General features: G+C 46.0%; 1 protein-coding gene across 1 annotated transcript in view; it reads left to right on the top strand.

The window, feature by feature from the left end:
• Positions 1-2,098: 2,098 nt before the first annotated feature.
• T265_08452 (hypothetical protein) overlaps positions 2,099-17,122 on the top strand; it is a gene marked incomplete at both ends in the record, with an annotated part of 34,308 nt that continues 19,284 nt past the window's right edge. The window contains 5 exons of the mRNA XM_009174259.1: positions 2,099-2,256; positions 2,969-3,038; positions 8,189-8,327; positions 9,092-9,178; positions 15,036-15,113. Of these exons, the coding sequence (XP_009172523.1) occupies positions 2,247-2,256; positions 2,969-3,038; positions 8,189-8,327; positions 9,092-9,178; positions 15,036-15,113 (384 nt within the window). The remainder of the gene's footprint in view (positions 2,257-2,968; positions 3,039-8,188; positions 8,328-9,091; positions 9,179-15,035; positions 15,114-17,122) is intronic.

The raw sequence follows: 17,122 nt of genomic DNA, 5'->3' as shown, positions 1-17,122 counted from the left end.
GCTCCTGGCTAGAACGAGACTCATTGCAATATCTTGCCCCCATTAGCAGATGTGCTGTCAACGTAGTTGCTGTAATTACACGCTCGATCTTTCCGACTATTGAGTCTCCCCTCCGACTGACATCGCATCATTGACAACGACAGTGAGAAAAAACTTCAGCTGTAACACCCTTTCGGTGCCTATCTGCCATGCCACCCGAAGGAAGCACGAGGGCTAAGATACTGCCAGGTTACCCAGGCCTAGACAGGGGAAGTCGAGAGACGGAGGTCAGGTTCGAACCACGGACCTTCTTGTCAGTAAATTCGCGATCTAACCACTTGAGCCATCTCGCCCAAACGACAGTAAGGTGAATAACTGAACGAAGTTTCAAGCTACATGCCAACGAAGCTCATTTCGATGATTTCGAAGGTCATAGCAATATTTCATGAGATAGAATGGATATGTATGTAACGTTTTGCGTTTCTTATCTCCAAACTACATGGGTTCCTACACAAGGGGATGTTGTTTTGCCTATTGTGTTATGTTACGTTTTCTCGACTAGAACGTGAACGACTAGAACGACTAGAACATGAAGTTGAAGCATGGGAGCAATTGCTTGAACTACAAGAAGCGTTTCGATTCCATAAATGACATAATACTGCATCAGAAGCCAGGGTCTTTTAGAGTCCCCAGGAGTTTGTGGCTGGATGCATAATTCCTTTTTTATAGAACATCTTCCAATCCAGTCGAGGATGCCGCTTGGCAGGCGTATAGGGTGATAAGTGAAGTCTCTTAAAGGTCAGTGTTTGATTAGATTCAGCTGGGAGTGTTGTAAATACATGTTTAAACACGACGTGAAGCTCGTTGGCAGTGCCGCGTCAGTTGCCACACGACGTGTCTAGACGACAATTTGAGAGTTTCCTTTGGACGTCTTTGAGTGCAAGCATCCCATTTCAGCAGACAGACAGATACTTAAGTGACCCAGTAAACAAGCTTGACCTTCCAATGGCTGTAGAATTGCACTGTCTTGGTGACCCTTTTTGCCACAACAACACAAATCAAGAGGCAGCAGAGAAAGCCAACTTTGTGATGTGTCAACTAACGGAAGCTAAAGGTGTGGAACAAGGTATGCTTAACAACTGTATTTTAATATCAATTTATTTGGTCGAAGCCGTACCTTAACTACGCGATGTACCCGTGCTTCATTATGACCATCCGACACGAAACTTAGCAGGAGCTCCATTGCTAACGACGCAGGTGTCGGAAGTTGGGAAGCATGGCCTAGCCTCGACGTCACTTGCGGCAACTTCTGTTTCGTTTCTTTTATCAACCTATTCACAGTTTCATTTTGTCACACTAATGCTTTTTGGAGCTACAGTGAGAGCTTGGTATCATATCGATCATTTTACCGCTGAAGTTAGGTCTCGAGGAAGTGACATTGTGTTGGTCGTATTCAGCAAGTTGTGATTTACGATACACACAGCAGGTCACATAGCACAGTTCTGCGTATCTGTTGTTTTTAGCCTTATATTCAGCAGGTACGCATTAGTATAGGCTTCCGTGGCTTATGGCCAACCTTATTTTTTAATAGGTCTGTGTGCTGCTGCGTTTGTCTCAACTTATTTCCGATCTAATGGCACTTATAGGTATTGTGATCAAAACCCTAAATGTGCATGAAAGATTGGAGTACACGATGATGAAGATGGAGTATTTGGGCAAAGTAGCGTGGAGGTAATGTGTTCGTGCATCAGTACACAAATACACAGATGGCTCAGTGGTTAAGGTGCAGAATTACTGACCGGAGGGTCCGTTGTTAGAATCCGACCTATCTAGGCTTGGGCAATCTGGCAGTATCTGTGCCCTCATGCTTCGTTCAGGCGGCACGCCAGCTAGGCGTTGACTGTGCTACAACTGGGCCATACAAATGCACATTCACTGAAATCCGTCACCTACATGTAATATGTTATGGAGTGTGGTTAGTCTCCTATCGATGCTTCAATAATGTTAGACATCATCGGCTTTGGTTTGGTTACTTCCTGTTTTTACAGACTGCCGGTCCACTCGTTTTCCTTTTTTGTTTTAGTTGTCTGTCCGACGCCGGTGCAATAAAGTGGAGTTCTGTGGCGTAATTTTGTATGCTGTGCTCAGTTATTCCTCCTTTGGGTTCCTAACATTCTCGCTGTACGCCAACTCGAGCTGGACTTTTGGAAGTTGATTCATCGAATGTTTCAATTGGGCTAACTCGTTCTGTTCCACGTCGAAGCGTGATGAGTCTGAGTAAGTCAAGCCCTATTTTTGACAGGCTTCTTTAGCCCATTGATGGGAATACCTGGTTGACTGACACGTTGCTCTTTGTGAACTATTGAACAAGCTCGGTTCGGTTTTCATACTTTGATCCAATATGGTGGATAATCGAATTCTTCGGTGTAGCTATTTCTATAGGGCCGAATGTCTTATTGTGCGTCTGACGAACATGTTCTCCATTACTCACAGTAGGATGCGATGTAGTCGTACTATGTTGCATGGGCGAAGTTGATGTAACGCGGCACTCCACTGGTTGTCATTTCATAAACTCCGCAATGTTGCTCTGGTAACCATATAATCGTTTAAACTGAACGGTTCCTAGCCAGTAGCACTTATAAATAGTTGGAGAACATTGTATAGCTTTTACGGTTTGCTTGAGAACACACGGCTCGATGGACCTACATTCACTACATTATGAGTGGCTTCAAGATTGTTCCTACTTTAGCCTAGCTTCACTCCTAACAGTACACCGTTGGCCGCGCGAACACTGCACATTAGCTTAACGCCGTGCGCAGTGACTTAGCAAGTGTTCTTTTGAGATTTTGTACGTGGTATGAACCCCAGTCATTGCTGCACAACAGACCTCAGCTTACAATCTGCTTTACTACATGAGTGTTGTCTCTGATGAAGCACTCCATTACCCGCTTTCTCCACTAATACTACTGTTGTGTTTGTGAACTTTCAGACAGCGATTTTCTACCCTCAGCCAACCGGCCTGGTGACTATCCGTTTGGGCAGTTGTTTGGACGGTCAGAGTGAGTCCATAACAGTAGTTCTCTCACTGCTTTGATTCTGCATGCCTTTGTTGAGTTATTTTCTTGGTTAAAAGTGTTTTCTGCGAATATACGTACCCCGAAGGTAACTCCCTACCAAGAAATGGAGTATTCGGACTTTCATGAGAGTGGCCTCCTTCTCTGGGCGATCGCTCACTGGCTTATTACTTTTGGCTTTTTGGCGGGGTTTCTTGGGCAAGGTGGTCCAACCGTAACATCCTTGCAGTGCCTAGCTACCATGCCACCCGAAGGAGGCACAAGAGCCGAGATACTGCCAGATAGCCCAAGACATTCGAGATGCGGAGGTTGGGTTCAAACTACGGACGTTCTGGTCAGTAAGTTCGCGCCTTAACCACTGAACCATCTTGAGCTCTTGGGCGAAGGGCATCATTTTATTTTGTTCAGGCACCAAATTTAAGAAAATGACCCTGTTCTAGGAGGCCTTTTTTAACAGTACATTCAACACTCCTGACCCACTTTATTCACTGACTTCGAACTCATACTTTGATACGAAGGCCTACTTTGCGTACCCTTACTCACACTTATTTGTGATGAAAATGTCATCGATTGTTTCTCACAGACCACATGTATCAGGCTACAGTACGAAGTGTGTTGTATGGCTGTAGGGCGTGGCACATGTATGTTGATAATCTGAGGCCCTTCAGCTATTTTCTTCTCCATACGCTTGGCTGAAGACGTTGCAAGACTACCAACTGACATGGGCAGGGTTCCTGTCTTACATATCCATCCACACTACTTTGGTTTTTGGAGGCATCTCTGAAAATACTTGTGTTGTGTTGCCATCAAGCCCGTTCGGTTCCCACTTTCTTCCCTCTCCGTCATGGAGATTCTTAAGATCAATTTTCTGTGGTTGAGCAGCGGTGAAGGACCAGTTACAATTCTGATATTGCTGTCTGCGCTGACGATGCTGAAGACAACACCACCCTTGCCTGAGAGCAGTTTACGCAAAGGTAATCAATTTCAAATCATTATCTTTCCAAACCTCTTATGCTTGGCTCGTTACCGTTAAAATGGGGTAAAAGGCCTTCACATTAACGGTTACAGATCATTTCGTTGTGGACACCTCTAGGGTTTGAAAGATATAGGAAACGACACAGACCACTTATAAAAACCAAAAGGAAGTGATCAGATAACATCCGAACGGTGGGTTTATCTTGATGACCAGATTACCTAAACGGGGTTCGAAATTTGGCACTGTGAGCAAATGCGTGTTTACACACACGCCCGGTCCTTATGTTTACGGCAACGCAGAAGCGTTAATGTATGCACCAGAATTGTGGTTCCTCATCATGATGCCTCGGTCCACTCGAATGGTTTTCTGCGTCCACACGCCGATAAAGCCAATGGGCTATCTAATGTCAACAGTTCCTTTTTGGACTGTGAGCATTCCTGTCATGTAGCAACTCAGCGACTGCGCTTTTTGTCAAGCAATTTCAAACCCTGGTGCCCAGAGGACGCAAGGAAAGGCGGTGAGAGTGGGTTGACTTGAATGGGTCGGAAGAAGACTCCTACGCTGTAACAGAGCCCCGGTCCCATTCTCAGCAAATAGGCCATGTTTTTCAGCTTAACGAACAACAGATTTAGAGAACTCTGTGGCGTGATGATACCTTCAGTCTTCTGCTCTGGCATTGGTCTTTGCTCGGCTGGTCCCGGACAAGGACCTACCCCAGCAGTGATTTAGTTTTGTGAACATATCAAACTAACTGCAACGGCTATAGCGAGGTTTATTTTGGACTAGCTGAAAGTAAATTGCCAATGCGACTTCAATAACGCTGTTCGGCCACCAAAAGGTATGTTCCACCATCCTTGGTCTCAGCACACAAAGATCAAAAGGAACACCAACTCAAGTTGGAAAGGGTTAAAATCTTCGCATGTGGAGATCGAGACAGGAATAAGAGGCCATGTCGCGGGAGGCACGGCATTTGAACTCTCTCTAAGTATTCTAAGATGACAATGGAATTTGTGGGACACTATATGCATCTTGGACGTTGCAGTAGCTCTGACACTACGCACGAATTTCAAACGCTAGACTTACGTTTGCCAATTTGAGCTGCTTGTGACATAAAAAAAAACACCGTTGGATTCCAAGACGTCTGTATCAGATGGCAGTAGGGACTGTATTGTTGTATGGCTGTGTGATCTGGCCAGTGCGGGTTGCGGATATGAGACTAGCTAGAATTGGCTAGAATAAGCGAAGTTGCTATGAGACGATTAAGAAATGGGTCTTTGGTGAGGCGGAGATCACTTCATTCAGAGGACGCACTCAGAAATACAAGCCAAGATGGCCCGGCCATATGCTACACATGTCCAGTTTCTATCCGGAGGCTGGCTCCGTTAAATAACAGCACGTCACGTCGATTGGACGGATGTGTCGCGAGCCGGTTATGGAGCAAATGCAGACATGCACTGATCTTTTAAGTTGCCGTCCAGCCAGGATCGAGCATTTATAGCTCGGCGCTTCTCGCGTTATATTATGGAAAATTCCGTGATAACCATACAGTTGATAAACATACAGTTGTGATAATTTTCCTTTGTCACGAGCCAGTCGACGTGATAGGTAAACTTGTCTGCCTGGGCACTTGTGTAAGTTCCGTTGGACTTGCTAGAGGTCAGATTAATTCTCGAATCGGGAAGACCAAGGCAGCTTTTTCTAACTTCACCTCATTATTTAATTGATGACGAAGTTGAACAAGAATGGAGAGAGAGAACGTCTTTATCGGAGATCACCATCACCCCGTGCACTCTTGCACATCCGGATGTATGTGAATATATGGTCCGGATTATGTTCACAAAATTCTGGGGAATCCCATATTGAGTAGACTTAGTTAAGAGCATTGATCGGTCGACAGAATCGAACGCACCCTTCAGGCAAGTACTACCAGCATTATGGTTTGTCTGTACATGTGGCGTTGCTCTAACACTTGGTGGAGTGTAATGATACGGTCGGCGCAGCTTCCATCAGTTCGAAATCCCGCTTGATGCTTCCTGATTTGGGTTTTGCCTGCCGCTTCAAAACGTCGAAGGATCAGTGACTCCAGAAGCCCTTTTACCCCCCCTGTGGTTACTACATTCACTGCGAGTATCCGTTTTGGGTATGGGTACTATTATCGACCGACTCCATTTTTCCGAGGCGGCTGATTTCTATAAGATAGATGAAAATAGGCTACCACCGTCCTTGAACAGAGTGGGTCGAAGGTTGTGAGGACCAGGAGCACGACGACTTTTGAAGAGAGATGTACACTCGGGCACCTCCGTGGCCGAGAGGGGTTCCATGTTTTTGGTTCCTGTTTCTATTAAAGACCAATGCCTTGGATAGAATGTAACAGCTGGCCAATTGAATTGTTACTCGAAGCATCCTGTTCAGCGGTCCAAACGTTCATTTGGCTAAATGCAGGAGCCATTATGGTTCCTAATAGTTTCACCGACAAGGGGATTCAGAAGGTTGCGAGCGAATAAAATGGAGCAAACTGCGGACATCTTTAGTATTTCGCTTCGTCCGTTTCTTCAGCCTCCTGGATCCGCAGGATTTTCAGATTTGCGCGATCACCCAATTTCCCCTAAAGTCGTTTGGAGTATCGATTGTGGTTGCAACAGGCGGTGATCTGTTTTCGGGCTTCCAGGAAAGCCGCAGTTCTGTCAGGGACCGAAGATTCGAAGTGGCTGTTGAGGTAAAATTTTTCTTACCAAGTTTAGCAGTGGTTATTTCTCTCCAGTGATTGCAGCATCCGATATCGGACCAACAGGCGGGAGTTTGAGGAGGCGGCTTTGGGGCATTGAGGGTCTTACTGACCAAACGAGGTGTGGTTGCTCTGCGCAGACCCACAAGATGTAACAAAATTCAGGCAACAAAAAATGGGTGGTTCCAGAGGAGGTGGCATACAGCAGTGTATCCTTGCCACCAATTACTACTGATTGCTTGTGGTTGGCTCGTTGTTGGGCACTGCATGGTTGATATATTTCTACCGCTTCGGAAGTTCATTCGGTAAAGTAACAGCATGTGGTCGGCACACAGCTGTGCTTGCTGTTTTTCGCTGTCCAGGAATCTCTCGTCTAACCCAAGACAACCACGCAATGAATCCTCAGCAGCGCCAAGCCCACCTACTTGCGCATTGTCACCAACCACCACAGCAATGTCTAGGACATCTAGATCTTCACGGAAACCATCTTTGTTAGATTCAGAACCACAGCCCTTTGAGACAGTACAGTAAACGGAGGCGATATACCTTTCTGCCTGGAGGTTTTCCTGCAGAGGAATCGCGGAGAGACATATCAAATCCAATTCAGCGAAGACGTTCGGCTGGATAGCCCAACACAATACCCACCTCGAATTGTTCAACAGCAGCGTCCTCCACCTCACCAGTTTTGCATAGCTGCAAGCGGAAAGGGAGCGACTGGACTGTGAATTCAATTTCACTAATTGCAGCACGGTGAGGTTCAGTCTGTCTGCGTGGCACCTCGGATGTTTGCGTTTTGCCAGTCATAGATCCACCTATCCGTCCCATTCTTTCATTATAAAACTGCGTTCAAATGAATTGACATGCTTGTGTGGCGGCGAAACGCCACTGGTTCTTCGTTCGTGTTTCCACCAGTGACGATCGAAAGAATTTTAGAAAACATGGTACCTTATACGACTGGGTCAACCAGCACATCTGTTTGGACCCAATCCGCGCAACACTGCATGTGACGGCCATTTACTCAAACGGATTAACATACCCCGAGATAGAAATCCTGTTGGAGTCATTTCGGCAAAGGTCAATGCATAAAGCACGACTCTTCTCTCCAATAGCAAATCCATAGTCCCTTTTGTGCCCCTTGTTGTGGCTCATCAGTTTGGTGCACTTTTACCGGCGGAGCTACTGTGACTGTTGCTGTTTGAGATCCACCACATGGTACAAGGTTTCCTAAATAGTTACGCCCTTTTTGGAGCTCCTACACAGGACCGCTCCTTCTGAGCTACATGGATGAATTCTCTTCATCTGCGTGTAAAAACGTCATATCCTGTTGATTGGTCTATGATTGATTAATGTATTTCAGTTTTCTTGTACAGAAGGTCATCTTCAACTCGAATAAGCATGAGAAACATGATTTCCTCTCATTGCTCGCCTTTATAGTCTTAATATCGCCGCTTCAACTTCAGTCATCGAGGGCCTTCCAGACGAACAAAGAACTTCTCCTGTCCGGCGCACTTTCCTACTGCTGATGCTTTTTGACCTCCTGCTTTGTTTCATTTTATGGATAATATATGTTCAGGTAAGTTGAACCACGATTCGCCTTCCTATGACCATTACTGAATCGTTCTGGTTTACTCGATACTCGTTCACACGCTCCTGTTCCAGTCTTCTTATCTTATTGCGGTCATTCATTATACACTCACAGTCTGTCCGAGTTCACTCTTCAAGCAAAGAATCTAAAACTGGTAGTGACATCCTAGCAGGTTGTACTCATCATTTTCCTTTTCTGGTCCACATTTTTGTTTTGAATTCCTTGTCTCTACCTATAAGTTGCCTCTGCTTTAGCCTTTTTTGTCCCTATTTGATATTTATCGGTCGAGTCATTACATTGCAATCTCAGTTGAGTACAGTCCTGAGTCAACTTCCACTACGGTTTCGACTACAAGCCCAGAAACCCTGGCTTCACTGACAAGACAGCAACGTTCAGAGACAACGTTCACAGACATTGCTTAAAATAGCTTATCCCATCACAGGAGTTCTTAGCTAAAAGTTGTCGCCAATCAGTTTAACCAATGGATGTGGGACGAGCAGAGCCTTCCATAGGTAACATCCTGACAGTTTTGAAAGTATACGACGAAAATTTTGTGAATTAACTGCGGTCAGGTTTGGCGGGGTAAGGTTCAAACGAACAATTGCCACCCTTGTTTCGTGTGATCATTATCCGAAATAGATTTTCAGCTGGATCTCGTAAAGGAAATAAATGCGCTACTTAGGCCAAATTTTTTCGCCTAGGCAATTTTTTTTAATGTCCATTCACGGTTCTTCATTTCATTCCATCCGCAGCAAAGCCTTTCTGATGGGGACATCATCAAAGCTCTACGTGAAGAAGTGGTTGGCTATACAATAAAAACGTCACTTTTCGATACAGTGGTGGGTTTTTCTGGTTCTTTTTGCACCTCGGTGTTCTCGTTGAACAAACTGGTTTTATTTTGGATTCGAATTGACTGTTTTATTCTTGAAACTTGTACCGGTTTCCCGTCCCGCTTGCGAGTTGTTGACTGACATATCACGCAGAGGCAGCTCTGAAAATTTTGCCCCGACACATTGTTGTACATTGTTGACCATGTTACGTAACAATTTCAAATTCCATGCTATTCGAGATTTGTCAACGAAACACCGCTGAATTCGAAATTGCGCGGCTTGGCACGTGGCACAGGCATATGATTTTATGTAGCTTCTTTAAATTATCACTCATCGGAAATCCGTTTACGCGCCTCGTGATTGAGCAATTACTGGCGCTGCACAGCATGAGACACAAAATGGGGCTGGTGACCAATCCATTGCAGCTGGCAGATTGTACTGAAAAAGCAGAAAACGGAAAAATAGGAGAATAACAAAACCATGGTGCGAGTGTTCTGGTCCCATAGTAAAATGATATAAACTGACAGATGCTGTCCGCCAGTTGAAATTGGATTATGAACCAAGGGTCCAATTCGGTTCGCTTGTTAATCTGTCCATACGAACGCCTGGTGTGGATTTGTTGGGGGCGCCAGCTCCACAGTTGTTGATTTGCTCAGTGACTGGGGTGGTCTTCATGGTGGGTTTGTATTCTGTAAACTTGATGAGTCCCGACGAAATGGCACATGAGTATTGATTAGCTTTCTGGTTAACGCGGTTGCTTTGTCCAGAGATTCATTACAGTATCGTCCAGAACATTAGACCGTTTTATCTGGACTAGTTGTATAGTATGTCACGGCTTCCAGATAGAAACATTGACGAAAGGGGAATTACCTCGTCATTGGAGGTTTCTGAAGGCAAGTTCATCGTAAGAAACCGAATGATGTTCAAGGTGTCCTTCAGAAAACTACCAACTGTCTACCGAGCTAAAACGTCCGGTGCAAATTAGGGCAGTTCTAACTGGCTATGGTATCCGGACCGTGTCCAAACTAATCAGTACTGTAAAGCAACATCCGCATACCGTAACGCGTCTATGAAATTCTCTACAAAGATTGCAACCAACGTGGCAGAAACGAGAAAATGGCTGAAAATGACTGTCGTGAGCACAAAAACAGGATTTTACCCAAATCCAGCTAGGAACACTGGAGACTCGGTCACCGCCTCAAACGCATTATGAAAGAAGCAATACTTATTCCCTAGCTACACTCGTTTGCACACTAATTCGGTTCTAACGGAAGACTCGACTGAATCCCTAGCGGACGTCTCGTTTGTGATTTTGTTCAGCTGGTGATATGCTTCACAAAAATCGCGCATCAATCGATACGACTTTGGAGATATCGCACTATAATTTCCGGATGGAACACTCACTACTCATAAGGTTATCAAAAATTCTTCGACAACCCACAGCCGGTTTCGCGCTTCATAAAGCTCATCAGGTCCTTCATGAACTGCGTCCGCTTCGAATTTGAAGTTAACGGGAACGCGGGTAATGCACCAAACTGATTAGGTCCAGGAAGGACGAAAACTGTTATGGCTGTCGGCGATCTTTCAGTATCGTATCGCGTATGGTATACCATTCGACCAGACTGGAATAGGTCAGGGAAACTTAACGAGCCAAATCTCTTGGCTCGCGAAAATCCCGAGCGATAGACAATCTGCTCATGATGTCGTGTATAGTGTGGCAGTTTACGCGTTTCGCACAAATGTTTGACTCAGTATGGGGGCAAGTTGGTTGGTTTTCCTGACTGTGGTATACAATATTTTGGATACACGATAAAAACCCATCTACACCGACCGAGGATAGGACCAGTCAGAGTAGTCGCCTTAGAAACGATGGGTGCTGGTTGGAGTTCTTTAACTTGATACTCCTCCGTGAGTTTAATTGGACAGTTGGGTAAGAACAGGAGGCCAATTTGTCTTAGCTGTCACTACGGTATCGGAACGAATATTAGCCGTCCACTGTAGCATAATTCCATTAGCGCACAACAGGCATTGCCGGTCAGGCATTTCACGGGTGAAACCGTACACGGATGGTGATGTTTTCGTTTCACAGCTACTAGCACTAGGCACTGAAACTAGGTTCTTGTTTGCTGCAGTTTTCGACGGCCCAGTGGGCGCACCTTCCTGACCACAAATATTTTAACTAACCAGAAGCACCAACCGACCTCTTCTCGTAACAGTTGACAGTGTGTAACCGCTTATTCATTGATCGTTCGCTATCCGGGGCACTACACGTCCATCGTGTGCATCGCTGTGAGCCAGTACAATCTTGTATACCCAGCCTAAACACCATAGTGTACTTTGTTCACTGGTTGAGCTTGGGAACATATTGCCTAACGTATTCGTGTAACATCGTGAGCAAGGCTGATGGGGGTGATAAGCAAAGTCTGCGACACCTCCTGTGACTGGCAGGTGCGTATAACTAGTATGATTGCGACTGGTTTGACTGTTGTTTATGTTGGGTTGGTCGTTTTTCCATCCCATAGGTCTCAGTTCAGTTTGTCAGTTGTAAACCATCTTCCAAGGGGACGTTGGTCCCAGCTATTCTTTCGTCCACCGGTAAACGAGGTTTTTCATACCCAAGTATTGGAAGCGATGGCGTAATCAGTTTCTTCTCGTTTGCGCTTCGACGTAGGGACGTCACTGACTGCGGTATCGAACCATGTCTGACAGTTTCGTTAACCGTTGGCGAGTCGAGTCCCGGGGTCCCCATATAGGGAGGCAGAACTCATTCATCCGATTGGGTTTACTGGTTAGCCTTTTCATACTCCGTTGCCAGATCATAGAACGGCCGGTCTGTAGACATGAGAGTTGGATTCGGTCCCAACAAGTCTTGTGGCAGTACTTTATTTACACTTTGCAGGTATGAATTGCTTAACGAACCGTGTGGCAGAATTATTCAGGTTATTTCAAATGAATCGCATCTTTGAGGGGTCCTAAGCAGGGACAGCCATATATTCTTCATACTCGATGTCCGTGAACGGATGCCCCGGGAGTATTTTGAGTCGCTAGGAAGGCACAGCAGTTTCAAGTGGTACGTCAGTAGCAAATTTGGAGGGGAATGGTGAGAGAGGGTAGCATTGTGCTACATCAATGGACGTGGGGAACTCGAGCTCGGGAATTTATTGGTCGGAAGATCCGCGGTTCGAACCCAACCTCTACATCTCGTCATTCCTGTCCGGGCTTGGGAATTATCTCAGCCTTCGTGTTTCCCTCAGGTGGCATAGCAGCCAGGCACGGGAACAGTGTTACAGCTGAACGACTATTATTATATTACGTGGAGAAGTCAGGCGAGAGCTTGCTATACACCCATATTTGACCACAGAAGTTCGCATACAGTGCTGTCATAAGGGATAAAACTTTTGAAGGGGCATCCTCCATCGCAACACACCGCCTCAATTTCTGAGGATCCGCACGGCCGAAAACAACCTTCAGATGAAGAAAAACGAGAAACGTTGTTTGAAAGAGTGACGCTGTCCAAAAGCTTAGTCGATGCTCGATTCTGATTAGTCCGCCTCTTCACAAAATAACGCTAGCAAACAGTCTGGATGCCACGGGTACCAGGTTGATGTCATGATGGTTTCCACCTGGCACTCCCATTGAAGATTCGGATCATGGTTCAGGAGTTCCATTCCACTGTTCTATTTTTCCTCCCAGATCTTTTGTGGTAGGGTCCTCAGGCTCTACCAGGTTTTTATTACCTTTGAAAAGTTCGGGGCGCATACCATTCGGGCCTAGTGCCTTGTCGCGTTGAAGGGATGATATCGCACACCGGATTTCTGCTGTTGATGTCGAGTTGGTATTGATGTTTGATTGAGGTTCCTTGGGTACTTCCAGAGAATGTGTTGAAGAAGGCTGGCCGAACTTTTCCCTAAAATGTTCCGCCCATCTCGCAAAACGACGATTTTGCGAATGGATTGCGGTCCCGTCTTTTTTCGCAGATTATCTCCTTCCAGCGGTTTACGACTGTTCAATGGGATCCAGCCCTGAGAATGAGTGGAATTCCAACACTAGAGATTCTACGAGCCGTTGCTTAAGGATCACCAAATACCTGAAGAATGAAACGCGGAACGACTGAGCTTGTTCGGCTTGAGGTGCGTGACCGAAGTGTTTTTGAATGCGTGCTTCCGAGATACGGCGTGCATCGACAGAAAAGGAAACTTAAGTTTTGGGAAGAGATGTCTGTTACCCAGATAATACGGACACTGAAACCTGCAACTTGGATCATATCTTTTGAGTTTGGTAAATGATTGGTTTTCATTTATTTTGCTGGGCAATAGTTCGGCCGCGGAACAATGGTTAGGGTAGATGGATTGACCGCTGTGCATCATTCAATGAGTAGAGAAGGCGTGTTGATGGGGCTGAGGACCGGTGAATGAAGAGCTGCAGAGACGAATGATACTTTCCGGCTGCCCAGGCCGATAAATAGGGTTCGGTTGAGGTATCCTTCCTTGAGCCTTTGACTGGCAGTGGAACGATGCAGGGTTTTATTGGGGTTCTTCGGTCGTAGCCTTTGATTCAGTCAATGACTAAGTAACCCTATCCACTCGGTTGGAAAGGTCTGGCCTAGCTCGAGGGCGCAAGGAGTAAGGCAGACATATTTCACTCTTGATCCTGCTGCGCTTAGCAGATGTGTTTGGAGCCGGGTTACTGGTAGTTTCCAAATATATTTCGATCGTATTGGATGATTGGCAGGCGGTTATTGTCAACTGTCGGGCTGTCGGGATATGGCTTTTGGGACCAACGTTTTCTAACCTGTCCTTTCTCGGAGGAAAGCAGCATCATTCTCCCGCAAATATGGACGTGCTGGTCGCCTGGAGGAAATGCCTTACTGCTTTCACATTCATCGCTGAGGACATTACGAATTACCTCCACACCACCTTGTATTACGGTAATTCGTGGTAGGGGGATTCGCTGCTCTTCGTCTGGCTGCTTACCTCTGGCCTTTCTCGCATGGCCGCACCTTGTGGAGCGAAGTTCGAGCTATTCTACCCCGTGGAACCATTGCAGCACTAAAGCCCGACCATCACGTCAAGGTGGCAGCTTTCCTTTGGAGTTTAGTCTCTAGGTCCAACGTACATTCTGGATTACTCCTCGCTTCCACATTCAGCGAGGCCCACAAACAATTTTATGACTCCTAATCGATTTTATCACCACAATCGTGTAAGCCTGTGTCTGAAGCGAGCTTTATTTTTTTATAGATTTTCTTATTTGCTTCATTCTGTCGAAGTTAATCGCGATGTGTAGCGTAAACGTTGCTCGTCGTCAGCCAATGGAATGTGTTACGGTGTGTGTACGGTATTCGCTCGTCTTTTGGCTACACCAGACGTTGGTGCATCTACTGAACCTCAGTGTTTGCTTCACAAGATCGCATTCTTTAGATCTCTGTTTCTCTCACAACACGGATGATTAAGCGTTACATCTTCAGAATAGACAGGTGCATACTCGACCTTCCAAATTCTCAACGCCTGTGCAACTCCAGTAGTTTTTATTTCCTCCTGGTATTTTGCTTCTTTCTCTTTGTGATTGCAGTTAAACCAAGAATTTCTCAGTTGTTTCTCACCGCACTACACAATGAATTGGCAATTTTGAACTAACAAAATATGAACCGGCACTCTTAAATTGCCACCAAGATGTGACAAAGTGGCTTCTGAAACAGTCTCAGATGTAGATAGGCCTGGCCTAAAGATGCCTATTTAGCCACAGGCTTGGCTTATGTGGTTCCTCTTGTCGTGAACAGATATCTCCAGACATCTGATAGTCTTTCACATAAGGCAGTAGTGTTTTTCACAGTGACTAGAATTCTGTTTCTTTCCTCTATTGTTTCCAGATGCTGGCTGCCGGGCGTTTCTTGGTCATCGAAATAATCTACGGAGCTTTCCTAGTCTTAACCCCCTGGTGGTCAGCCGTGAGTTGCATGCATAATTGAGGTTTAGCTATGGGAATTCTCTTAACAGAAAACTCATTTTTTTTATTGTTGAGCTGGATGAAGGACACAAATGATGCGCGTCTTTGTATCAATGATAGCAATCTGAGCTGAATAGCACGTGGTTCCTGCTTTATGTCGTTAGAGTCGCAATCTGGTACAGTCGCTGTGTCACTGTTTTGGCATGCTGACGGTAGTGCGACGCATTTGTCGGCTGTGGATTTCCTGTTCCGCCTACTATGGTAAATCAAATTACACGGTAGCTTAGGACAGCTCTTTATGGAGACAAAAGAAGATTATCACAACCGTATTTATAGGGTCGTCACAGAATGTTCCACAAGGTCGTGCTAGAATTTCCTTGAGGGGACAAGAAACTTCGAGCTAAAGATGCTCGATCCAGATTGGGTGATATTCTGGCTAATCAGAGCATGCTTCCGTTTAGTCCGTAGCCCGCACTTGACATCCGCCCAATGGACGTGATGTTCGGACGCCTCCCCCTCGAGGACGCTATTCAACCGACCACTGCTTTGAACTCAATTGTGACGACTCATGGGGGTGCTGTTGCATGTCAAGTCGTCCCTGGAATCTGATGACCTCCATTTCGGAGGTATGTCACGGCTGTATGGTGTCCCCTGCGACATGCTTTCCTTACAGGGTCACAGTCTGTTGTCTGACATTGGTTCTCTTGACTTGGCCGCGCCTATGATCTGATTCGCACCCCGTGCTTGACGTAATGTTCGACTGCATCCACCGCGGACAGCATTCTTCATATCAGTTTCTGGCCTCTGTGTGACCGCTGTGATGTCTAGTCTGCTGGCTACTCTCTCTTGACTTTCCCGATAGCAGTGTATCGATCCACGTGAACCTATGACTGTAGACTGAAGGGTTCGGACCGCGGGTATAACGCGGCAGACTGCTGACAGGACTCGCCAAAAGGGCTGAAGTGAGAATGTTGCCGGTGCCGAACTCCGGGAGCTGAATAGCTGCTGTGTCGCGTATGCTTCCACTGGTCTCCAGTTTGGCTGTAACTGTAGCGAACACAAAGTCGTCAACCTGTAGTGTCTTCGTGAACGTATTGTAGCCACCTACAGTTGTTTTATTACAAGCAGCTTTGAGGGTTTGCTCCAAGAGTTGAAGCTCATTAATCCAATCCAGACCTAAGAGATCAAGGCCTGTAAAGTTCATGAGGCAACAAGCACCATTGACTTGAATATCCATGAATGTTACGGAGCAGTTTAGCTTCCCGGTCAGTTTGAGGCTTCCACCAGACGCATTACGAAGGGTGCACCTTGTGTGTTCCACTGGTGCCCTTCCAATTACATCACAGGTTCGTTTTGAAATCAAAGTTAGGTCAGTACCTGTGTAACGGTGATACCACTGATCGGGAGGCACGCGAATAGTATGTGTTGTTCGTAGAATTTCGCTTTGTGTCGATTGAAAAATGGAATTCTGTTGCGGAATTCGCGGGGCCACTTTGTAACATTTGCTTTTATTTGACCGACGAATGGTTGGAGGCAATGAATCTCCAGGAAGACTCGTTCGGGTGAAGATCTATGTCCAGGTTTTGTAACTAAGATGCAGATTAGAGTTTTGCTTCCTTGTTCAATGGTCTGTAACCGGTCAGTTGGCATTTCCGAATAAATAACTCCGCAGCGAAGGCCTTCTTTCTTTCACCTGTATCAAGTTGGAGGCTAACCGATGTGCGATTGATGCACACTGTGACGAATTTTCGTCATCCGGGTTTCATCGTGAATGTGGCGGTCACGGCCCTTGCGTGTGTCCTTTTTTCGGGTCGATGTTTGCGCGATCTCCTGAAGTTGTCTCCGCAGCATTCTTTTTTGTGGCCCTTGTGACTGCACTTGCTGCACCTGTGGTTTCGATAGGGACAGTGGCGTGAATACTGCCATTCTTCACAAAGCCAACAGGATGTAGGCGGTTTTCTTGGGGTTACTTTGGAATTTGATTGCCGTTCGAGAGTTATTTTGCATACC

Source organism: Opisthorchis viverrini (assembly GCF_000715545.1).
Source record: "Opisthorchis viverrini unplaced genomic scaffold opera_v5_217, whole genome shotgun sequence".
Taxonomy (NCBI): Eukaryota; Metazoa; Platyhelminthes; class Trematoda; order Opisthorchiida; family Opisthorchiidae; genus Opisthorchis; species Opisthorchis viverrini.
This window is presented reverse-complemented; position numbering and strand designations above follow the sequence as displayed.